Raw genomic sequence first — 26361 nt, 5'->3', positions numbered from 1 at the left:
ACCAATCTCCAGGCAGCCCAACAACGCCAGCGCCGCTGGTATAATAGGGGGGCCAGAGACCGCAGCTTTCAAGTCGGACAAAAGGTTTTGATTTTAAAACCCGTCCGCACAGACAAGCTGCAGGCCATCTGGCAGGGCCCATACCAGGTGGTGGAACAGAAGTGTGACACCACCTATGTGATTGGCCCCTGCTCAGGGGTAGGGAAAAGACGCATGCTCCACGTGAACATGCTCAAACCCTACCATGAGAGGATAGAGGATGTGACGGCGATATGCGCCTCTGCCTCGGAGGATCAAGAGAATCTACCCCTACCCGACCTCTTAGAACCAGAGACCCAGACAGAGCCCTCCAAGGGGGTTCAACTGGGGGAGCGGCTGAGCCCTCAAGAGCGTGCCCAGGTACAGGCGCTAATTGTAGCTAAGGGGGCTACCTTCTCCAATTTGCCTGGGTACACTCCGCTGGCCACCCACCGAGTTGAAACCCAGGGACAGCTGCCGATGCGGCAGGCTCCATATCGTGTCCCCGAATCAGTGAGGGCACATATGAAGACTGAGCTGGACGAAATGTTGCAGCTAGGGGTTATCAAGCCTTCCGATAGCCCCTGGGCATCACCGGTAGTGCTAGTACCTAAGAAGGACGTCACGACGCGGTTCTGCGTCGACTACCGGAGGCTAAATGACAAAACCGTGTCTGATGCCTACCCGATGCCCCGGATAGACGAGCTGCTAGATAAGATGGCCCGTGGCCAGTATCTCACTACCATCGATTTGTGTAAGGGATACTGGCAAATTCCCCTAGCCGATGATGCCATCCCCAAGTCGGCCTTTGTCACCCCGTTTGGCCTGTACAAGTTTCGGGTCATGCCATTCGGGATGAAAAACGCCCCGGCAACCTTTCAGCGGATGGTGGATCGGCTACTGGACGGTTTCCTAGGTTATGCATGTGCATACTTAGACGACATTGCCATATTTAGCCAGACCTGGGAGGAACACTTACAGCATATAGGGGCCATCCTAGATCGTATCGGGGAAGCAGGGCTAACCCTGAAACCCAGCAAGTGCCATATTGGGATGGCAGAGGTGCAGTATTTGGGTCACTGGGTGGGGTGTGGACAGCAGAAACCCGAGCCGGCTAAAATTGAAGCTCTGGCCAAGTGGCCTACCCCCAGGACCAAAACTCAAGTGTTAGCATTTTTAGGTACCGCAGGGTACTATAGAAAATTTGTGCCCAATTACAGTGCCCTGGCCAAACCCCTGACTGACTTGACCCGCAAGAACCTTCCCCGACTGGTTGTCTGGGCCCCAGAGTGTGAGCAGGCATTCCAACAACTCAAAAATGCTTTGACTAATGCTCCTGTACTTGTCGCTCCTGATCCAACTAAAAGATTTCTTGTCCACACAGACGCTTCAATGTTTGGATTGGGAGCAGTGCTAAGCCAAGTAGGAGCAGATGGCGGGCCGTTCGCCAACCGAACAAGGGCTCCCCAGGTGGACCACACACTTAGCAGCCGTGTGGCGCTCGTTAACCGATTGCAACATTGTTGCAATCGGTAATTAAAGGCTCAGCTAGGTGGCCGTCGTTCGACTACCGACCATGCGGCGGTCGGCCATCTTGGATCCTTTGTCTCTCCAGCGGTGTTCGGTCGTCGAGCGCCTGGTACTGAAAACGGCTACTCAATGATACGAACACCGCTGGACTTCCCGAGCGTTCGGGAGTTCCGCTCTCATCGCATTATGTTTCCCATCGGCGTTCGGTAGTTTTAAACCGAACTCGATGGTTAAGTGTATTTTATGCGGCGTTCGGTCAGTTCAGCTGGGAGCTGAGCGGTATTCTCCCAAAAGATGCGCTCAGGTCCCAGCTACCTGCCGAACATTCGGTCATTTAAATCTACCGAATAAAATGTGAGAACCGTATTTTAATACAGATTGTCAGTTCTGCTGCACGAGGGGATAATCCACTTAATCGTCCATTTTAGTGGGAGTATCCTTCTCGTGCAGCACAGCCTGTTGGGAAAATTACATTGCATGATGGGAGAAATCCCCTGGATTTACTGTATGGAAACCCCTTGCATGGGGAACTGTATAAATATGCCAACTGTGAATAAAGCCAGTTAGTTGACTCCCAGACTGTGTTTCGTCCGGTTATTGGGAGGATTTGGGAACTTGCCTTACTTTTCAGCGCTGACTGTGGATGTACCTGTGGAACCAGCGGATATCGGGGACTTTAATATTGCCCTCCGCTACAGCTTGCACTCACGGAGAAAAATCAGGAGGTGCATCAATTTTTTATATTTTATTTTATTTTATTTTTTATTTATTTTTATTATTATTATTATTATTATTTATATTTATTTGTATTTTCATTCATTTTTATTCATATTTATTTTTATTTTTATTATTATGTTTTTTATTTTAATATCACATACATATATAATTTACACTTGCTCCTCCCATAGCACTCCTATTTTGACCATTTCTATATCTATATACTTTTTATTTTTTACCTCCCAACTCATTTTTTGTGTCAATTATTATTATTATTGTTGATACAGTATCTCCAGATTCCCTTTCGCATGTCCAACGAACTACAGACCTAATGTTATTCTAATTGGTGTGTTTAACACACATTCGGTGTGGGATAATGCTGAGTTAAATACAGGATACTGTTTGTGTTCTGTATTTTTTTACTATATGTACTCAGAATTTTTAATTGCCTTTGTAAACAGATATCTCAATATTGTAATATGTAGTAAATCATGTACAAGATACAACATTATGATGTCTTCTGATTTCTCATTCCTTTTTTATTTATGCATGTCTGCCTGATCGAGAGCCCCTTACAAAGACATGGACAGTGTTGGAACGCAGTCGTGAGTTTCAGACGTAATGACATATATCTAATAAAGGAATTTTACTATAAAAGACCGTGAGTGCAAGCCATTTACTTTTCAAACATTTTTTTATTTGAAAACACCTCATCTAGGCAAAAAAAAAACGGAGTGATCTCACAAAAGCAAGCATTAGGCTGCTAGAGTAGGACCTGCCAAGAATGGGGTACATTGATGTTGTGGCAGGCCTATGCAATATATGATCATATAATGTAACTAAACCCCCATTATTTTTTGCCAACACTACCCATGTTTGTGACCACATATAATTCTGCGGCAAGTGACATGAAGCGAATCATATGGAAACACTGGCCTATTATCAACCATGTGTACCAACAATAACAAACCACGAATAATATTCAGGAAAAACCGAACCATCAAAAATATGGTGGCACCGAGCATGCGACGTGGGAACAAAAGCCCAAATGAACCCTCCAGGAATATACCATGGAAGGGAACATATAAATGTGGAAGAAAAAAATTGTATTACCTGTTCATGTATAAAATCAAGAAACAAATACTTCTCCTCAAATCATAATAATGAAAAGAAACAATATAAAATCGAGGGATTCATTAATTGCAATACATCATATGTAGTCTATCTTATGGAATGTCCCTGTGCCAGACAGTACGTAGGCAGAACATGTTGGACAATGAAGACAAGAATACGCGAACACATCAGAGCAATTAAATGAAAATGCACCAACCATGGAGTCCCTCTCCATTTCCTAGAAGCACATAATGGGGACCCCCAGGGTCTATCGGTGAAGGGAATAGAAACCATCAGAGCAACCAAAAGAGGCGGAGACAGACTCAAAATTCTTAGACAAAGGGAATCCTATTGGATTTTCAAACTAGGTACACTTTACAATGGGGGACTCAATAAAGATTTGGATCTAGCCGCTTTTTAATAAATTGATATGCATGATATTTTAAATTTGGCTATAGACCACAACCAGCTATACAAGACATTCATCTCTGTTTTTGCTCGTGTTCCATAGCCTTTGCAGTTCTCTTATACTGTGTCCTTTTTATTAGTATATATGTACATATATATTCATTAGTATATATCTTTAACATTTGGTAAAATACTATGTGTATACACCTTCAAATGAAAACATTTTTATTCAAAAGCAGGATTATAAAACATACTTTGTCTTTTTTTATAAACATCTAATCTAATCAGAATATTTTATGTGCAAATCCCAGTATGCATAAGAAATTATTTAATATAGATACAAAAATAAAATAACAAATATTTGTTTTATACCTACTGCAAGCATTTTATGGAATCATTAACCCCTTTTATACCCTTTTTTTCACCTGCCATTCCACTCTCATTTTTATTTTTCCATATTATTTATATAATTTTTTATGGTATATTTCTATTTTACCTTATATTTCATTAATTGACCGTCTTTTTTTTTTTTTTTTTTTGCTATATTACTTAGCAGTGTGCACACTCAGTATAGCAATAATTATTGTTGTACAATTATTTTTTTTTTGTCATTGTATTTTAGATATATTTTTAGACTTCATATAAGATTCAATAAATGTTTATATGTTTATTATCAACATGTGATTAGACTGTATTTTTTGCGCTACCTTAACCATTTTCAGTGTTACTTTGTCTTGTACTAGAAAGTGTAGGGATACTTTCTTCTAAAGGAGCAGCATTAAAGGCACCTCTTTCACATTGTTATTATTATTATTATTGCAATTTATATAGCGCCAACAGATTCCGTAGCGCTTTACAATATTATGAGAGAGGGGGGATTTAACTATCATTAGGACAATTACAAATAAACTTACAGGAACAATAGGTTGAAGAGGACCCTGCTCGATCGAGCTTACATTCTATAGGAGGTGGGTGTAAAACACATTAGGACACATCACAGACACACCCTATATTAAGTGTATACATTTATTTTTTTCCCACGCAATTATATTTCTTTGGATCATTCATTACAACATTAGGAGTATACTTGCTTTGCACAGTTTACACGTATTTCAGAGAAGTTCCCACTCTCTTGGTTCTTATTAACCCCTTAAGGACACAGCTTCAGAAGCTTGTCTTATGCTTAATGACACAAGCAATTTTTGCATTTTCTTGCTGTATGCGTTCAACTTCAATTTGCATCTCTCTCGTTTATTGCACCGACACATATTATATACTGTTTTTTAAAGGACAGAAAGGGCTTTAATTTGATGTAACATTATATATATATGTATATGCTTATTTATTATTTAAAAAAAATACAGAAAAATGCAAAAAAAAAAAGAAAAATTTTGTGTTTTTTGTACAGTTTTTGCAATAATAATGTGTGCCTAATTAGTGCAGGTTAAAGAAAGTAATTAAAAATAAATTCATTTAGTTGTTCTGATTCACAGAATATATAATGTGTCTGGGATTTTCAGTTTTTTTTTGGTAGTTACAGGTCACAAAGCACAAGGAGTAAAATAAACTTTTAATGTGGAGCGATTTTAGAATTTGGTATGTTTGTCTTGTAAGCTTAATAGCCATAAAAGAAAACAAAATTGCCACACAAAAGTATATATTTATATAAAGTAGACATCACAGGCTCTGGTCCTAAGGTTGTTTTGACACTGTCTAAGTAGCCATTTCACCGCCAATCTCTGCTAAATATTGGAGTAAAATTTAGTTTTTTGGGTTTTTTGGCACACAAACTTATAACAAAGAACTTCTCACGTGTATTTTGTAAAGTTGGTGTATGCTATTCCTGTACAAGGTTTTATTATGTGTTCATTTACTTCTGCTGAGTACAACGGTACCCCCATTGTATGTCTTTGGCACTATTTCGTGAAGCTACAGTGCCATATAGGAGACCTGTTTCGTTTCAACATTTACAGTAGAATTTTGAGAGGCGGATTTAATGGGCCTATGCTTCAATTTGGGGTATTATAGCAGTTTGATACAAACCAGAACAAAATAAGGTTGCGCCTAAAATATACAGTAAAACATATAAGAGTGTATATAATAAGTAATCTAAAATAATACAATTTAATATCAAATATTCAATGAAATATAAATGGATAATTGGCAATAGTCCAAAACACATCATAAGTCCGTAATGACAAGAAGCCTAAAGAATCCTTAGGTGGGGATGATACCACCCGAGCGCCTACATTGAGCAGTACAAGTCTGCTCTGTATATTGTGAGTAGTATATTTATTCTCTTTTTATACCTTTCAACTATTATACAGAGAGCACTATATACTCTATTTTTCTTCCCTGGGTCGAATAATACCAACTTGGAAGTTGAATTTGAGCCAGATACTCGCCAACTAACATTACTCTGCATATCCTTGAGTGGGGATTATTCCACTTTACGTGCGCTATATCAGAGCTAGGTTTTAGCTCTGCAAAATGTGAGTAAGACTACTTTTACTCTATTTTATATACCATTTTATTCATCTATATACTGTGCCATTGGAGTTCCTTTTGTCTTTTTCTCCACATATTACTTCACTGGATTGCAAGTACACAATTGTGAAGACACACCTCACTTTACGCCTCAGGATCCCTGTTTTTATACATGGCATCTACCATTACGGACTTATGATAAGTGTTTTGGACTATTGCCAATTATCCATTTATATTTTATTGAATATTTGATATTAAATTGTATTTTATATTACTTTTTATATACACTCTTATATGTTTTACTGTATATTTTAGGCGCAACCTTATTTTGTTCTGTTTTGTATCATTTCTTACCATTAGGGGATTATAGGGGACTCCCCTTTAAGGATTGCAGCCTTACTATTATTTTCTTGTGTGGCAACCTAGTGCTGATTTTTCTCTTTCCATTTTTCTTATTATAGCAGTTTGACTGTTCAAAAAAACCTCACAAAGGCGTACCATTTGTAAAAGTAGACACCTCAAGGTATCTCATACGGTGCATATTGTGCTTTAACATGCCCCCATTTTTTCACCAATATATGCCAAAGTATGTGGTAAAATATAATTTTGGGAATTTTTTACATATGGATTAAATTTTTGCTGGGCATTTTGTACATTTCATATGTGCCACTAAGTTCAAACCCCCCAAATTATGCTCAGCTAAGCCTTCTGAGTAAAACAATATGCCCAATGTATGACCTAGACACTATTTTGTGAAGTTACACTGCTGTAAAAGAGACATAACAAGTTGAATTTTTTAAGTGTGAATTTTCATGGAGGGTTTTGATGCGTCCGTGTCCCACTTTGGAGCACTTGAGCAGGCTACATATTACAACTAGACTATAAAGGCATACCATTTCTTAAAGAAGACATCCCAGGGCAATCTAAAAGGCATATTTTGAACCTTAGCGTGGGATAATTTTTCCGCTAGCTTGTACCAAGTGTAGTGGTAATAAGCATTTTTTCTGCCTTTTTGCCACACAAAGTGAGTTTGCGCAGTATATTTTTCAAACCTTATGTGTACTAAGGTGACTGTATACTACTTCATATGTGACTGTATACTACTTCATATGTTGCTCACCTATGTTGGCTGTGTACAGCAATACCCCCGTATGTACCTTTGCCAGGTATATGTGGACATTGAAGGGGCACATTTGAGACACAGCCATTCCAGTTTTTTTCAAACTTTGAATTTTTACGCTGTGTCCATGTCCAATTTTAGAGTATTTTACAAGGCTATATAATCCAATTACCCCATAAATGCATACCATTTCTTAAAGAAGACATCCCAGGGCAATTCAAAAGGCATATTTTTAACCTTAGCGTGGGATCATTTTTCCGCTAGCTTGTACCAAGTGTAGTGGTATTAAGCATTTTTTCTGCCTTTTTGACACACAAAGTGAGTTTGCGCAGTATATTTTTCAAACCTTATGTGTACTACAACTGTATAATACTTCATATGTTGCTCAACAATGTCGGCTGAGTACAGCAATACCCCCGTATGTACCTTTGCCAGGTATATGTGGACATTGAAGGGGCACATTTGAGACACAGCCATTCCAGTTTTTTTCAAACTTTGAATTTTTACGCTGTGTCCATGTCCCATTTTAGAGTATTTTACAAGGCTATATAATCCAATTACCCCATAAAACCATACCATTTCTTAAAGAAGACATCCCAGGGCAATTCAAAAGGCATATTTTGAACCTTAGCGTGTGATATTTTTTCCGCTAGCTTGTACCAAGTGTAGTGGTAATAAGCATTCTTTCTGCCTTTTTGACACACACAGTGAGTTTGTGCAGTATATTTTGCAAACCTTATGTGTACTACGACTGTATAATACTTAATATGTTGCTCAGCTATGTCGGCTGAGTACAGCAATATCCCCGTATGTACCTTTGCCAGGTATATGTGGACATTGAAGGGGCACATTTGAGACACAGCCATTCCAGTTTTTTTTCAAACTTTGAATTTTTACGCTGTGTCCATGTCCCATTTTAGAGTATTTTACAAGGCTATATAATCCAATTACTCCATAAAGGCATACCATTTCTAAAAGAAGACATCCCAGGGTAATTCAAAAGGCATATTTTGAACCTTAGCGTGGGATCATTTTTTTTTACTTTGTTAATCTTTTTTTTACTTTGTAAAACCTTTTTTTTATCTTGTAATACCCGTTTTTAAACTTTTTTTTTTACTTATTTAATGTTTTACATTTTCTTAACTTTTTTTACACTTTTAATATTTTTTCTAAACTTTTATTTTACCGTTAACCCCTAACTAGCAATAAGCAGCACTAACAGTAAATTCCCCATTTTCCCATAACTCCCACCCACCCCAGCTAGCAAAATATATAATTATAAAATATTTTAATGAATTAATTAAATAAATTGAACCCCCTGAGGGTTAAAAAAATAAAAGTTAATCCTCAGGGGTTAAAAAAAAATAGATCACAGTATAATACTGTGATCTGTATGTTGATCACTTTAGGCAGTGATCAACTGGCAGGGAAGGGGTTCATTTTTATTTAGACTGGGTAAAGGGGGGTGGTATTTTTTTTTTTTTTACTTGAACGTTACTAAAACAGTTAAAAAATTTTTTTTTACCTTTTTAAAGCTTATTTTAAAAAAAAAATTAACGTTAACCCCTAGTTAGCCTAACACCAAATTCCCCAATTCCCCACTAACTTCCACCCACCCCAGCTAGTTAAATCTATAATTTTTAAATGTTTAAATTAATTAATAAAATAAATGTAACCTCTGAGGGTTAAAAAAAATAATAATTAACCCTCAGGAGTTAAAAAAAAAATCAGATGACATTAAAATGTATACCCTGCCAATTGATCACTGTAGTCAGTGATCAATTGGCAGGGAAGGGGTTAATTTTATTAAGGCATGGGAAAGGGGGGGTGGGATTTAACTTTATTTATTTTTTTTAAAGAGGATCATCACTGATCCGTCTCCCTGCACTTCACACAGAACCCGGAAGTGCAGGGAGGCGGAAGGTGAGTACATGCAGCATATGTGCTCGCTCTGACAACCTGTCAGAGCGAGCAACGGTGCAGGGGCAGCGCTATACGGTGCTCCCGGTCTGCCTCTAATACAGAGGCAGACCGGAGCACCGTTAACCCCGCGATTGCAGCGATCTGGGGTTAACTTTAGTAAATGACGGAAATTTTCCGTCAACGGTCCTTAACTGAAGGACAAGGTTGACGGAAAATTTCCGTCCGCGGTCGGGAAGGGGTTAAGTTTATTCACTAAAATGAGAATTCAAAATAAATTTGAAATGTAAGCCAGAGTAGCTGAACTAAACCATAGCTAAATAATCTTTCCAGGTTGTCTATTTTAACCTTAAATCTGAAATTCACTCTGAATTCTCATTTTAGCGAATAAGCCAATAAATATCACATCTGTTACCATGCTCTTTGTAAATTATTAACTTGTTGTCCCGTCCAACATTTTGTGTGTCCTTAGGTCTTGTGTCACCATATCTAATCTCAAGCACCTGGATTAATGTCTTTCTTTCCCAAGTGAGAACAGTACTTTTCATACCCTTTGCTAATCAAAACCTAGAGCATTGAAATCCATTTTTCTATCCATGACACCGTAACACATCACATTCTTACTAAATTTCTGCAAGAAAAGTCTGTAATCCATAAATAGTAATCTGTTTCAATAAGCAATATTACATGCTTTACAGGGAATAAACACACAGCTACAATTAAATTAAACTAAAGTTTAATAGAAAAATAATTAAAACATGTTCAAGTACCACAAAGTACAACAAGTTGAACTTCATATATGTCAGTGTAAAGCTAACGGTGGGAGTTGCGTATGTGTGAACATAAAATCCACTAATTGAACCACTCAAGCATGTTCTGGAAAACTGCTACATACCACCTAACATTGGAAAATTTGAAATTGGAATGGGGTGGGCAGACCTAAAGAACATTATAGTGTTGGATAGTCTCGCCCAGAATGGGTTTTGAGAGCCTGAAGGAGTGAATGCGCACTAGGTTGGCCACATAGGGCAGCACATGTGCAGAGTGCTTTTGAAGTGCCATGGGCACAGGCTTAGTGTTCTTATGGTGTTTTGCATAGTTTAAGCACTTGTGATACTATTCTACATACTAAGATATGTAACAGGGTTGATGTTCCAGGAGGTATAAGCCAAATGGTGATTTAGGTAAACAAGAAAAATGGTCAGAGTTGTGGCAGCTGACATTTAATGTGGATAAGTGCAAGATAATGCATTTGGATGTAAAAACCCAAGGACAGAGTACAGAATATTTGATAGAGTCCTAACCTCAACATCTGAGGAAAGGGATTTAGGGGTGATTATTTCTGATGACTTAAAGGTAGGCAGACAATGTAATAGAGCAGCAGGAAATGCTAGCAGAATGCTTGGTTGTATAGGGAGAGGTATTAGCAGTAGAAAGAGGGAAGTGCTCATGCCATTGTACAGAACACTGATGAGACCTCACTTGGAGTATTGTACACAGTACTGGAGACCGTATCTTCAGAAGGATATTGATACTTTAGAGAGAGTTCAGAGAAGGGCTACTAAACTGGTTCATGGATTGCAGGATAAAACTTACCAGGAAAGGTTAAAGGATCTTAACATGTATAGCATGGAGGAAAGACGAGACAGGGGGGATATGATAGAAACATTTAAATACATAAAGGAAATCAACACAGTAAAGGAGGAGACTATATTTAAAAGAAGAAAATCTACCACAACAAGAGGACATAGTCTAAAATTAGAGGGACAAAGGTTTAAAAATAATATCAGGAAGTATTACTTTACTGAGAGGGTAGTGGATGCATGGAATAGCCTTCCAACTGAAGTGGTAGAGGTTAACACAGTAAAGGAGTTTAAGCATGCGTGGGATAGGCATAAGGCTATCCTAACTATAAGATAAGGCCAGGGACTAGTGAAAGTATTGAGAAAATTGGGCAGACTAGATGGGCCAAATGGTTTTTATCGGCCTTCACATTCTATGTTTCTATGTTGTTATGATATGCTTATACAATACTGATTGGGAACAGTTTCCAGTGTTCCTAGATGGGGTACACCAGGGAGTGAACCTGAGACTATGGGATAGGAGCTCAAAATCAGGCTTATCCTAACGAGTGTAGTTATAGGACATGCTTCCATGATTATAAAGCTCGATTGCCCCTTCCCTATAATTGGAGAAATTTATAGCTAAACATAATCTCACTCGGTAGGAAATTTCGTTTGACATTTAGATACAGAGCTTATTATCAAGCCCTCTTCTTTCATGTATTGTCTTGTCAATCTTATCCATCATAGCTGAAATGTGTGAGATTTGGTTTCACAAAACAGTTACTTCTCATTCTCTGGAACCTCGTTTATGGAAATAAGGACAGAGAAGTAAAGCTCGTATTGGACCTATGGGAGTTTACCCAGATTATCAGTGTCCACACAGATGATGTTGCTGCTGCTTAGAGAATAATCCTAAAATTCAGCATCTTGACCATAAACCTGAGCTTTCAAAACAAACCACCCCTGAAAGTAAGTTCCTAAGACCATAACCCTTAATCCTTGCCTAACCCAGTGAACATGTTTGTACTTTTAATTCCTGCTTTTGAGACTCATGTAGTGCAGCAGTTAATAATTTTTTTCATTGGTTTGAAATTAGATCCTAATGAACTCATTCTCATTTGGGACAAATATAAGATAACATAAGATCCACTTCATTCCTGACAATGGGTGGTCCTGGGTGGATTGTATCGGGTAGGTAATGACAAGAGGTCATGTCCCAGGCATCAAGTACAGTAACAGCCATCCCTTTGAAGGCTGCTCTCATTAATATATCTAGCTGAAGGGACAACCAGTCACTTCCATATATTGACTTGTAACCAGTGTTAGCGGATTTGATGAGTATTGTGGTTTGCGGGCTCCGGAATAAGAGAGAAGCCACTGCTTTCTGGACTCGGGCCAACCTTTGCAAATAGACAGCAATGGGGTAGGTAGTGAAATGGGCCCAGAGAGTTATAACCACAACAGTGTATGGTCCTCCACCTATCCCATAAATGTATGCTGCCTCGTAGTGCAGGTTAGAGGTCAAGGTCTTGGTAGTCCTCAGGGGCAGTCCATGGGCCCTCCAGCGCATTACTATCCCATAATCTGCATCTACAGCCAGTAAGGGCCCTGACTGGTAATTAAGATGGAGATCTATCCTCTTCAGTGCTAAAAGGACAGAGAAAATACATAATTCGTCATAATTCATCAGTAAAAAAAAATGTATCCCCATTCATACTATTTCTGTATTTTTCCCACAAATATTGCTCTATTTCTATCCCTCTTTTCTGAATTGCTAATATAGTTTCCCAAGTAGCTACTGAGACACAAGAACATTGATCTAGGCCAGCATCTGGGTTTCCAACAGATCAGACAGAGTGCTTACTTTCAAATAAATCTAAAAACTCATCTATCTTTTTACTTTAGAATAACATCACACAGTAAATGTCTTTATTTTGCTACACATGTTTGTACACTATATTGTTGTCTTATCATCCTCTGTATTACCACTTGTTGCATTATATCCCTTCTCTTTCTACAAAGCAGAAAAGGAGAATGGGATGGAGAAGCCACTCACTCATGGTGGGTGGAGTCCATACTCATTCAAAAAATATACCTCCCAATGTAAAAGTAAAATAGAAATGTTACCTTTATTGAAGAAAAAATAATAATAAAAATTGGTAAGAAACTACCAAAATTAGATGCACCATAAATATGTGCAGATAGTGATAAGGTGAATACAAAAAAATCTTAATTAAAAGCCTGAGTACATCGCTCCTAGATCTCACATAGTCATCTGTGAGTAAATATATATATAGAGGGTCCACTTAGATAAATTGTATAAGGCCTAAGGCACTGCACAAATTCCATGAACTGAACAAAGAAAATAAGGCAAGATCTTTAGGCCTCTCTGGTGGAGACATCGAATGACTCAATACTTTGGTGTCTCTACTTTAAACATACAGAACTCAAACCCAAAAGCCGTTTCACCTCCAGTTTTTCTACCTTTAGGAACATTGATTTGTTCCTGGAAGCCGTTTAAAGTGAGATTAGCTGCATAGAAATCAAAAACCTTGATTCCTTTCCTAGCGACAATCTCTCTAGAAAGGAACAGATCACTTTAAAGTCATTAAGAGACAATGATAAAGTGATCATCAAACCGGCAGACAAGGGTTGCAACGTAGTGGTGATGGACACATCTAATTATGAGAGAATGGTCCAGAGCTTTCTGAGTAACAAAGATGCTTATACTATCTTGAAATCCGGCCCTACTAATATGTGCCTTAACAGCTATCAGGAGATCCTGGACGAGGGCCGCAGTGGAGGGTTGCTATCCGATGAGGAATACACTTTTATCCTCAATCGTTGCCCTAGGATAGCAACCTTCTACTGCCTGCCGAAGGTCCATAAAAGTTTACAGGACCCACCAGGTCGCCCCATAGTATCTGGGATTGATAATTTGACTCAGAATGGCAGCCTGTACATCGACCAGATCCTTAGACCATTCGTCAAGCTTTTACTCTCATACATCAGGGACACTAAACAGGCACTCTCTCAAGCCTTCAAATTGCATCTACATCCAACTTGTGTAGCCTTGATGTTGAGGCACTTTATCCTTCCATCCCACACCAGAGGGGGATTGAGCATATCAAATATTTCTTGGACAAAAGGGGCCCAGACAATCGGGCACATACTGATTTTACTCTTAAGTTGCTGAATTTTATTATGTCACACAACTATTTTTCATTCCATAACAAATTCTACCACCAGGTGAGAGGTACGGCGATGGGCACGACTTGTGCTCCATCGTATGCCAACCTCCACCTGGGTTGGTGGGAGGATCAAATCAGGACATCTAGAATTCTGTCCCCTTTTATATCCAAGATAACCTCCTTGTACAGGTACATCGATGATGTCCTGATAGTGTGGCAGGTCAATGTTGATGAATTCAACAAATTTGTCTCCCTTCTCAACATAAATTAAGACAACCTTAGATTTACTGCCGAATTTGGTGGCTTACCCTGAATTTCTTGGACTTGACGATCTCCATCTGCAAGGATGGCTCCCTTAAGACTACCCTATTTGGGAAACCATCTGCTTCAAATTCCCTTCTGAAGTGGGATAGTTACCACCCGAGACCTCTGAAACAGGGTATCCCAACCGGACAGTATCTTAGATTGCAACGTAATTGTACAGACCTAGAGGACTTTCAAATAAAAGCTAAAGCCTTGAGACAGCAATTTAAAGTGAAGGTATACCCTAATAAATGCCTCAAAAGGGCCTATAAAAGAGCACTTACAACTAATAGGGCAGACCTTCTGTCAGACTCTCGAAAACCCAAAATTACCACAACAAGACTATCAGGATGATAGGGAGATTTGATCCTGGCTGGAACGAAGTTAAAGGGTCCATACAAAAGTTTTGGCCGATTCTACTCAAGGATGTCCACCTGAAAGAAGTATTGGGTCCCCAAGTCACCATTACAGCTTGGAGAGGCAAAAACTTCTGTGACATTCTGGTCCCCAGCCACTTTACGGTTAAACAAAATTCTCAAACCACATGGTTTGACGTAAAATCCCTGTAGGCACATACGGTTGTGGAAGATGTGTGGCCTGCAGATACATTCTCAGGGACTCAAAATGAGCGAGTGACAGCAAAGGTAAACAGTCCTTCCAGATTACTCACTTCTTTAATTGTAATTCTGCAGGAGTGGTCTACCTCTTCACCTGCAGTTGCAAATTGATGTATGTGGGTAAAACGTTCCGGCCATTCAAGGAACGTATTAAGGAACATGTAAGATCTACTAAAAATCATCTGGAGACTCCAATCTCCAGACACCTCAAGGAACATCATGGGGGCTCATCAAGGGATATAAGTTTCTGTGGCTTGGAACTAGTCAAGCGAGAACAAAGACGGGGTGGCTTTGACAAAATGATGCGCCAAAAAGAGTGCATGCAGGTGGATCTACAAATTAAATAACCTGAACCCTAGAGGCCTTAATGAAGGTTTTTCATTTCCCCCTTCATCTGAACCTCGATACATAAGTTCCTCTTGCTCTTATATTGTATATATACGTTAATCCTTGTACATATACCTGCTGTATATTTTGTTATTCTGTATATATTGTGTCTTTTTTCTCTCCCCTCTCTCCTAGCCGGCACTACTATAATTATTACTGTTCAATGAGTACACAACTAGTGATCTATTTATGTACACATGTTTTGGTTCTAGTAACCTTTCCAGTATACTGTTTCAAGGACTGTTAGATTCTGCTGAGTGACTTTATCCTCCCTGATACTCTTTAGTTTGATTAGGATCTCTTTCTTACTTTTCATCACATTGATTACATTAAAATTAAATTAATTTAATTAAATGAACACTCAAATTAACAGTAATTACCGCCTTCCATTACAACTATCCTACCTGTGAACACTGGGGACCTATGGCACCCAGAGTCCCCGATCAGAAAAAACAACAAACCGACTATCCTCTGTACCGGTTCCCATCCTCCCAACGTGACCCTTAGGTTGAATATTCGGATATTCACTAGAAGGTCCCTTTCGTTATTTTTAAGTATCCATAAGGGGAGCCTAGAGACTTCCCACATACCATCACTATGATTACATATAACTATCGTCCTTAATGCAATCATCTCTGAAAGCATTTCTAAATATTTCCAGTGCCCTATCACTGGCATATGAACATGTCTCTATAGTGATGCATCTGCGATATGTTACCAGGCAACTAGGGCACTGCCCCACTCACTGTATTACTAGACATTTGAGCCTTAATACATAATATTAGTTTACAACATCCTCCTGCTTGGGGCAGTGTTTTATTTTATTTTATTTTTCAATATGATGAATGGGATCCTTAGTTACCGAGATCGATCTATTACTATACATGCTATTTTAATTTACCGTATATACTCGAGTATAAGCCGACCCGAATATAAGCCAAGGCCCCTAATTTTATCCCAAAAAACTGGGAAAACTTATTGACTCGAGTATAAGACTAGGGTGGGAAATGCAGCAGCTACTGGTAAATTTCTAAATAAAATTAGATCCTAAAAAAAATATATTAATTGAATATTTATTTACAGTGTGTGTATAATGAATGCAGTGTGTGCGTATGTGTGTGTGTATGAGTGCAGCGTGTGTGTATGAGTGCAGCGTGTGTGTATGAGTGCAGCGTGTGTGTATGAGTGCAGCGTGTGTGTGCATGAATGCAGTGTGTGTGTGCATGAATGCAGTGTGTGTGTGCATGAATGCAGTGTGTGTGTGCATGAATGCAGTGTGTGTGTGCATGAATGCAGTGTGTGTGTGTATGAATGCAGTGTGTGAATGCAGTGTGTGCAGGGCCGGTGCAAGGATATTTGCCGCCGAAGGCAAAAAAAAATTTGCCGCCCCCCCCCCCCATTTGTCCTGACTTCCCCTCCTCCTCCCTTAGTGGTCCTTACCTCCCCACCCCCGTGTTCCTTCACCTCCCCCCCAGTGGTCCTGACTCACCCCTCCCCTAGTGGTCCTTACCTTCCCCTCCCCTAGTGGTCCTTACTTCCCCCTCCCCTCCCATAGTGGTCCTTATCCCACCCCCTCCCTCTCATAGTGGTCCTTCTCCCCCTTCTCCCTCCCATAGTGTTCCTTATCCCCCCCATCCCTCCCATAGTGGTCCATATACCCCCCCCTCCCTCCCATAGTGGTCCTTATACCCCCCCTCCCTCCCATAGTGGTCCTTATCCCACCCCCTCCCTCCCATAGTGGTCCTTATACCCCCCTCCCTCCCATAGTGGTCCTTATCCCCCCCCTCCCTCCAATAGTGGTCCTTATCCCCCCCTCCCTCCCATAGTGGTCCTTATCCCCCCCCCTCCCTCCCACAGTGGTCCTTATCCCCCCCCCTCCCTCCCACAGTGGTCCTTATCCCCCCCCTCCCTCCCATAGTGGTCCTTATACCCCCCTCCCTCCCATAGTGGTCCTTATACCCCCCTCCCTCCCATAGCGGTCCTTATACCCCCCTTCCTCCCATAGTGGTCCTTAACCCACCCCCTCCCTCCCATAGTGGTCCTTATACCCCCCTCCCTCCCATAGTGGTCCTTATACCCCCCCTCCCTCCCATAGCGGTCCTTATACCCCCCTCCCATAGTGGTCCTTAACCCACCCCCTCCCTCCCATAGTGGTCCTTATACCCCCCTCCCTCCCATAGTGGTCCTTAACCCACCCCCTCCCTCCCATAGTGGTCCTTATACCCCCCTCCCTCCCATAGTGGTCCGTATCCCCCCCCCCTCCCATAGTGGTCCTTATACCCCCTCCCTCCCATAGTGGTCCTTAACCCACCCCCTCCCTCCCATAGTGGTCCTTATACCCCCCCCCCCTCCCATAGTGGTCCTTATACCCCTTTTTTTATTATTAATTTTTTTTTATTATTATTATTTTTTTATTATTATTTCTTTTTATTTATATATTTTTTTTTCGTCCCCCCTCCCTGCTTGATATATGGCAGGGAGGGGGGCTCTCCTTCCCTGGTGGTCCAGTGGCAGTTCAGTGGGGGGGAGAGGGGGGCTGGCAGGGCTGTAACTTACCTGTCCTGCAGCTCCTGTCAGCTCTCTCCTCCTCTGCGCCGTCCGTTCTGCTCTTCTGTCAGCTTACACTGTAAGTCTCGCGAGAGCCGCGGCTCTCGCGAGATTTACACTGGGAGCTGACCGAGGTGCTGACCGGACGGCGCAGAGGAGGAGAGAGCTGACAGGAGCTGCAGAACAGGTAAGTTACAGCTCTGCCAGCCCCCCTCTCCCCCAGTCTGTATTATGGCAATGCAAATTGCCATAATACAGACCTTGACTCGAGTATAAGCCGAGTTGGGGTTTTTCAGCCCAAAAAATGGGCTGAAAAACTCGGCTTATACTCGAGTATATACGGTAATTTATATCTGTGTATATGGGCTCCTCTGGCTTAAAACCCATCCAACATTTAGCCACGGCTTTATTTACTATTTTTCATACTCGTGAATAAACTTTTGTATCCTTCCCCCTCAATTGACCGGAGTAGGATACTACCATACCTACTTTGTATCTGATTGGTCCTGACATATGGGAGTAGGGATTAACATGGTGAATAGCCCATGGGCGGTTCGCGTATACGGATTGGCGGTTAACGATCCAAGGGAGGCGCTTATGCTCCTTTATAATTAGAGATGTCGCGAACATAAAATTTTCCGTTTGCGAATGGCAAACGCGAATGTACGCGAACGGGCGAACCGCCATAGACTTCAATAGGCAGGCAAATTTTAAAACCCACAGGGACTCTTTCTGGCCACAATAGTGATGGAAAAGTTGTTTCAAGGGGACTAACACCTGGACTGTGGCATGCCGGAGGGGGATCCATGGTAAAACTCCCATGGAAAATTACATAGTTGATGCAGAGTCTGGTTTTAATCCATAAAGGGCATAAATCACCTAACATTCCTAAATTGTTTGGAATAACGTGCTTTAAAACATCAGGTATGATGTTGTATCAATCAGGTAGTGTGAGGGTTACACCCGCTTCACAGTGACAGACCAAACTCGTTTAACGCACCGCAAACAACCGCAAACAGTCCATTTGCACAACCGCAAACTCCCCATTTGCACAAGGTTGGATACCAAGCTAGCCATGTCCCATTCCTTGTCCTCCCTGATGTCATTGAAGGTCTCTTCCTCCACCCAGCCACGTACAACACCAAGGGTCCCCGAAAGGTGACAACAAGCCCCCGGGGACGCCTGCTGTGTTTGGTCTTCCACCTCCTCAAAGCCACCTTCCTCCTCTGACTCCTCTTCTTCAGACTCCTCTCTCTGCATTATTATAAGGTGTGTTAAGAAGTACTATTACTATCAGTTTAATCCCTGTTACGTCCCCTATCAGGGGACATGTATATGGCATCGATTTTAGGAACCGGGAGATGGAAAAAGATGCTTGGTCGGTCCTACTACTTCAAATTTGGGGCACTGCGCGTGCAATCTAATGTGCCAACAGATAGGAGTGGTGTGTTAAGTAGTACTATTCTTATCAGTTTAATCCCTGTTACGTCCTCCTCATCAGGCCTTTTTTAGTCGAATGTATCGCCCACTGTAAGTCCCTTCGGGATCCATCCCTCATTCATCTTAATAAAGGTGAGGTAATCTAGACTTTTTTGACCTTTTTTCTCTTCTCAGTGACAATACCTCCTGCTGCACTGAAGGTCCTTTCTGATAGGACACTTGAAGCGGGGCAGGCCAGAAGTTCTATCGCAAATTGGGATAGCTCAGGCCACAGGTCAAGCCTGCACACCCAGTAGTCAAGGGGTTCATCGCTCCTCAGAGTGTCGATATCTGCAGTTAAGGCAAGGTAGTCTGCTACCTGTCGGTCGAGTCGTTCTCTGAGGGTGCACCCCGAAGGGCTGTGGCGATGCATAGGACTTAAAAAGCTCTGCATGTCCTCCATCAACAACACGTCTGTAAAGCGTCCTGTCCTTGCCGGCGTGGTCGTGGGAGGAGGATGATTACTTTCACCTCTTCCCCTTTTAGATTCCCGTTGTGCTGTGACATCACCCTTATATGCTGTGTAAAGCATACTTTTTAATTTATTTTGGAACTGCTGCATCCTTTCCGACTTCCGGTAATTCGGTAACATTTCAGGCACTTTCTGCTTATACCGGGGGTCTAGTAACGTGGACACCCAGTACAGGTCATTCTCCTTCAGCCTTTTTATATGAGGGTCCCTCAACAGGCACGACAGCATGAAAGACCCCATTTTCACAAGGTTGGATGCCGAGCTACTCATGTCCCGTTCCTTGTCCTCAGTGATCTCACTGAAGGTATGTTCTTCCCCCCCAGCCAAGTACAACACCACGGGTACCAGATAGGTGACAACGAGCACCCTGGGATGCCTGTTGTGTTTGGTCTTCCTCCTCCTCCTCAAAGCCACATTACTCCTCTGACTCCTCTTCCTCACAATCCTCTTCCAGCGTTGCCGCAGGTCCAGCAAGCGATGCTGATAAGGCTGTTTCTAATGGTGATGGTGATCACAACTCTTCCTCTTCCTCATCATGCTCATCTACGGCCTGATCAAGCACTCTTCGCAGGGCACGCTCCAGGAAGAAAACAAATGGTATGATGTCGCTGATGGTGCCTTCGGTGCGACTGACTAGGTTTGTCACCTCCTCAAAAGGACGCATGAGCCTACAGGCATTGCGCATGAGCATCCAGTAACGTGGCAAAAAATTTCCCAGCTCCGCAGAGGCTGTCCTAGCACCCCGGTCATACAAATAGTTGTTAACGGCTTTTTCTTGTTGGAGCAGGCGGTCGAACATTAGGAGTGTTGAATTCCAACGTGTCGGGCTGTCGCAAATCAAGCACCTCATTGGCATGTTGTTTCGCCGCTGGATATCTGAAAAGTGCGCCATGGCCGTGTAGGAACGCCTGAAAGGGCCACACACCTTCCTGGCCTGCTTCAGGACATCCTGTAAGCCTGGGTACTTATGCACAAAGCGTTGTACGATCAGATTACACACATGTGCCATGCACGGCACATGTGTCAACTTGCCCAAATTCAATGCCGCCAACAAATTTCTTCCGTTGTCACAAACCACTTTGCCGATCTCCAGTTGGTGCGGAGTCAGCCACTGATCCACCTGTGCGTTCAGGGCGGACAGGAGTGTTGGTCCGGTGTGACTCTCTGCTTTCAGGCAAGTCAACCCCAAGATGGCGTGACACTGCCGTATCCGGGATGTGGAATAGTACCTGGGGAGCTGGGGGGTGCCGTTGATGTGGAGCAAGACGCAGCAGCAGAAGAGGACTCAGCCGAGGAGGTTGTGGAAGAGGATGGAGTAGGAGGAGTAGAGGAGGTGGCAGCAGGCCTGCCTGCAAGTCATGGCGGTGTCACCAACTCCTCTGCAGAGCCACGCATTCCATGCTTGGCAGCCGTCAGCAGGTTTACCCAATGCGCAGTGTAGGTGATATACCTGCCCTGACCATGCTTTGCAGACCAGGTATCAGTGGTCAGATGGACCCTTGCCCCAACACTGTGTGCCAGACATGCCATTACTTCCTTTTGCACAATCGAGTACAGGTTGGGGATTGCCTTTTGTGCAAAGAAATTTCGGCCGGGTACTGCGGTGTCCCAATAGCTAAACATTTTTGGAACGCCACAGACTCCACCAGCTTGTATGGTAAAAGCTGGTGGGCTAAGAGTTCTGACAAGCCAGCTGTCACATGCCGGGCAAGGGGGTGACTTTGTGACATTGGCTTCTTACGCTCAAACATGTCCTTGACAGACACCTGACGGTGGGCAGATGAGCAGGAACTGCTCAAGGCGAGAGACGGAGTGGCGGATGGTTGAGATTTGGCACAGGTTGCAAATGGCATCGCTGTTGTCAGAGGCAGACACACAAAAACAATGCCACACTGCTGAGCTCTGCAATGACGGCATTCTGGTGGTGGCAACAGCATGCGTTAATTGGCGTGCTCTCGGGCTGACCCCGGGTGCCGATGCATGCTATCTGACTGTGCCACTAGCACCTTGCGACGACCTCCCCCTGCTTCCAACTCGTCTCCTCCTCCTCTCTGTCTCCCCATCTGAACTTTCCCCCTGTTCTTCTTCTCTTCTAGCGGGCACCCACGTGACATCCACGGACGCATCGTCATCATCAACCGCTTCACTTGTATCTGACAACTCAGCAAAGGAAGCAGCAGCGGGTACAACATCATCATCATCACACCGTACGTCCATGTGTGTAATGCTGCCTGACTGAGACATATCCCTGTTATCTATATCCTCTGGCAATAATGGTTGCGCATCACTCATTTTTTCCAACTGATGTGTAAATAACTCCTCTGACAGATCAAGTGAAGCGGCTGTGGTGCTAGTGTTGGTGGTGGCGGCAGGTGGGCGAGTGGTAACTTGAGAGGTGCTCGAAGCTAACCTGGAGGAGGATGGTGCGTCAAGGTTCCGAGCGGAAGCTGAAGAAGATTGGGTGTCCTGTGTTAGCCAGTCAACTATGTCCTCAGAACTTTTCAAGTTCAGGGTACGTGGCCTCTGAACACGGGGCATTATTCTAGGGCCAAAGGGAATCACAGCACCACGACCACGACGGCCCCTGTGGGGTGGCCTGCCTCTGCCTGTCATTTTTTTTTCGATTAGTGGTACTATGCGTGCAAGCTACTGTGACAACAGATATGAGTGGCACTGTGCACTGGCAAAAGTTGGCAGAGTAGACGATGTAGGCCTGACACAAACGCTTGCAGACAACTAACTGCTATTCAATCTATTACAGTCAAAATTGTATTTTTTTTTTTTAAATGTACACTACTGTTACACCAGATATGAGTTGCACTGGTGTGACACTGTGCCCTGGCAGGCCCTGAAATGCACGCGCGTGAAGGAAACTGACTGCTATTATTTCACAGTCAAAAAAGTTTTGGGTTTTTTTTAAATGCAAGCTATTGTGACACCAGATATGAGTGGTGGCACTGGGCAAGTGGGCACAGTATACGCTGTGAGCCTGACACACACGCTGGCAGGCAGGCAACTGCAATTAGATTACACAGGAAAAATAAAAAAAAAGCAGACTGATGTTCTAGCCCTAAAAAGGGCTTTTTGGGGTGCTGTCCTTACAGCAGAGATCAGATGAGTCCTTCAGGACTGTAGTGGACACTGAATACACTAGCCTAGCTATCGATTTCCCTATTAAATCAGCAGCAGCTACACTGTCCCTCCTCTCACTAAGAATGCAGCTTCCGAATGAATCTAAAATGGATGCTGTCCAGGAGGTGGGAGGGTCTGGGAGGGAGGGTCTGCTGCTGATTGGCTGGAATGTGTCTGCTGACTGTGAGGTACAGGGTCAAAGTTTACTCATTGATGACGAATAGGGGGCGGACCGAACATCGCATATGATCGCCCGCCGAGTTGAACGCGAACAAGCTATGTTCGCCAGGAACTATTCGCCAGCTAACTATTCGGGACATCTCTACTCTACTAAATTATAATCAGTCCTCAGCTCAGTTACCGATTAGCTCTTGACAAAGGCGTATTGAAACGCCGAAACGCGTTCGGATATCGTCTGAAGTTTCCTCCTAATACATGCTTGAGCACTTTTATGGGTTTATAGGGATTTTGCTAGGTTGCCTTGAAGCAGCAGTGAGTTTCTACTGCCATTAATTTGAGCTAGACAGTTAATCCAGGGCGTCCTAGGGTACTGTTCTCTTCACTTTGGGGGACCTTCTAATGTGGTTAGACCTCTGTACCACTACCGTTTTCTCTTAAATGTATCTTATGTTCTAAGGACATTTACCGTTACTTGAGAGTTAGCCTCTTGATAGGCTTTATGGCTAAACTGCCTTATATATACCTACAGCCATAGTACCCTTTTGTATTTTCGAATTTAGAGATCTAGGAGCGATGTACCCAGGCTTTTAACTACGATTTTTTGTATTTACCTTATCACTATCTACACATATTTATGGTGCATCTAATTTTGGTAGTTTCTAATTTTTATTATTATTTTTTCTTCAATAAAGGTTCATACCATTTCTATGTTACTTTTATATTAGGAGGTATATTTTTTGAATGAGTATGGACGCCACCCACCTTGAGTGAGTGGCTTCTCCATCCCATTCTCCTTTTCTGTTTTGTTCATTTATTCTGGGGTTAAGCCCCATATAAACCCTGTAACCTTTGTAGAGGTTCTGGAGTTGACTAGTCCAGCACCCTTACTCCTCTATTTTGTTTTTTATTTCCCCTTCTCTTTCTCTACATGTCCCCTTGCTTGTTTTCCTCTTCCTTTCTAACATTTCCAAATCTTTTTATATTAATTCAGAGATTCTCACATGGGATGAAGTTTTCCAGATATTCAAACCATTGGCGTAGGGTGGAATCGCCAAACATGTAGATATCTTTCCCACGTAGACAGGCACGAGCATCATCTGGCTGAGGGAAATGTCGCCCCATACATACCAGGGATGTCCACTGGTCCTTATAATAATACCCTGAGGGCTGTGTTGGCTCCTGGCCAGTCTTACAAACTGAAAGGCTGGAGGTGAGATCTGCAAGAGAAAGGGAGTTGGTTAGATATCTTGAAATTAAGTATTCATGAAATAGACTGCAGATAAGGGAGAAAACAGACTGAAAAGAAGAGAAACAAATTATAGCCTGTTGAAGAAAAATTCTATTATCCACAAGCAGATGACAAAAATGAAGATGGAAAATGCACATATTTATATTATCCCCTGTGCTACGTAAAATATACACCCTAATGGAAGGAGTATGGTTAACGGTAAATGCATGTTGCTCATCGGCAATTGTGCAAGCCCCATAAACAAATGGAAACAAATGGACAGAATGTAAGTCCTCTCCCCTGTTCTTGTTTTTATTTTCATGGTGGTTTTAACGCAACATCTGTATTTGTAGCATGTTGTATTATGCCTAAATACAGGCATGAATGTTACTACTTAGATTTCCAAAAATTAAAGTTGCGTTCGGGTTCCTAATACATACATACGAGCAGATTTAAGAACTTTTATTTATATCATATGTTCACCTCAATTAATATATCTTTTTTGAAATATTTAACCTATTTACCGTTTATTCTGTAAGTTCTAGAATTCTAGGTTCTATTGCAGAATGCTGCAGTGATTGTGAGATCAAACTGTGTGAATACTTTATACCACCTCAATAATTCTGAGATGAACAATGCCATGCTTGCTACCTGTTTCAATGACACAATACATGACAGAACACTCATTTTTCACAGGGACAGTAGGTTTTTATCTGTAGTGCTCAGACGGCAGGGGATTATTTTTCTTATTATTTTCAAGAAAAATCCTAGATGTCTGTAAGTAAATGCCAACAATGTATAGCACAAAATTTGGAAATTAAAATAATAATTGTCTGAATTTTGATCTGGTTGTAATTACACAAACTCTATACTGACTACTGTACTTTGCCATGTGAACCACAATCCCAGTAGAATTTACAATGGGGGTATAAGTGTAATTATAAAATGCAGTCTAAGTCAAATAAACGAACAGAATAATTAAAACCAAGTAAAATAAATATATGTAGGTGCTTTAAATAAAATAACAATGCAATGTATAAAAAAAGTGTTTCCCCAACACCAAACGAAAAATGCATGGTAACACACAATATCATATACCATATAATGTGCAACAACTTTAAAAATACGTATGGACAGGAACTTATTGAAGAAGTGTATAGTATGAAACGTTCTCTCGTATTGGATATCTAAAAAGATACAAACACACAATACATAGTGTACTCCATTTGAATTACAGTATTAAATTGGACGTAGGAATGGAACTCCCAATTTCCAGAGTCATCCGAAGCTCTGTGTAATATACCCGAGGATGTCTATTCCAGGCCTATGGATATCCTGAAGAAATTAATCATCTGGAATTCGTGTAAGCACTGAGCTTTTTTTTTTTTTAACCCAACAGATCTGTGCGGGGTCTAACAACTGTTGTTCCACCACTGGGACAGCTCTATGCAAGTTCCTGTCCATGAGTAAATGTTAAAGTTGTTGCATTTATATGGCGCATGTTTATTTCGTGCACGCCTTTTTTTTTTTTTTATTAAATAACAGAATAATATATAAAATACAAAAAAGTTAACAAATCAGGCAACACTCCAATTAATTGGCAAAAGCAGAAATGTACCTACAACCACCTACCTAGAAAATATCACTCGTTGTTTTTTTTTTGGTTTGTTTTTTACTAAGCATATAGGCCCATTGAAGTTTAAGATATGTAGGTTGATGAGTAAGTATTAAGAGAAAGCAGAAGTTTAAAATATGTATTTTTTTCCTTTATAAATATCAGTAGTAATGTAATGAAACAAATCTTATCCTAAATTGAAACTCTAAGTATTAAAACAACTTTAGCTTAATGAAGCAGTTTTGGTGTATAGATCATGCCCTTGCAGTCTCACTGCTCAAGTCTCTGCCATTTGGGAGTTAAATCACTTTCGTTGATGCAGCACTCAGCAC

The 26361-nt window shown here is 41.6% G+C and overlaps 2 protein-coding genes across 2 annotated transcripts in view; both read right to left on the bottom strand.

The window, feature by feature from the left end:
- Positions 1-26361, bottom strand: part of LOC134603568 (NXPE family member 3-like) — a 203599-nt gene that overhangs the window by 126503 nt on the left and 50735 nt on the right. The gene's annotated exons all lie outside the window — the stretch shown is intronic.
- Positions 11354-26361, bottom strand: part of LOC134601881 (NXPE family member 3-like) — a 68835-nt gene continuing 53827 nt past the window's right edge. The window contains exons 5-6 of the mRNA XM_063446385.1: positions 24188-24403; positions 11354-12525 (exon numbers count right to left, since the gene is read on the bottom strand). Coding sequence (XP_063302455.1) covers positions 11993-12525; positions 24188-24403 — 749 coding nt within the window. The 3' untranslated portion in view covers positions 11354-11992. The remainder of the gene's footprint in view (positions 12526-24187; positions 24404-26361) is intronic.

This window comes from Pelobates fuscus, chromosome 3 (genome assembly GCF_036172605.1).
Source record: "Pelobates fuscus isolate aPelFus1 chromosome 3, aPelFus1.pri, whole genome shotgun sequence".
NCBI classification, from domain to species: Eukaryota; Metazoa; Chordata; class Amphibia; order Anura; family Pelobatidae; genus Pelobates; species Pelobates fuscus.
This window is presented reverse-complemented; position numbering and strand designations above follow the sequence as displayed.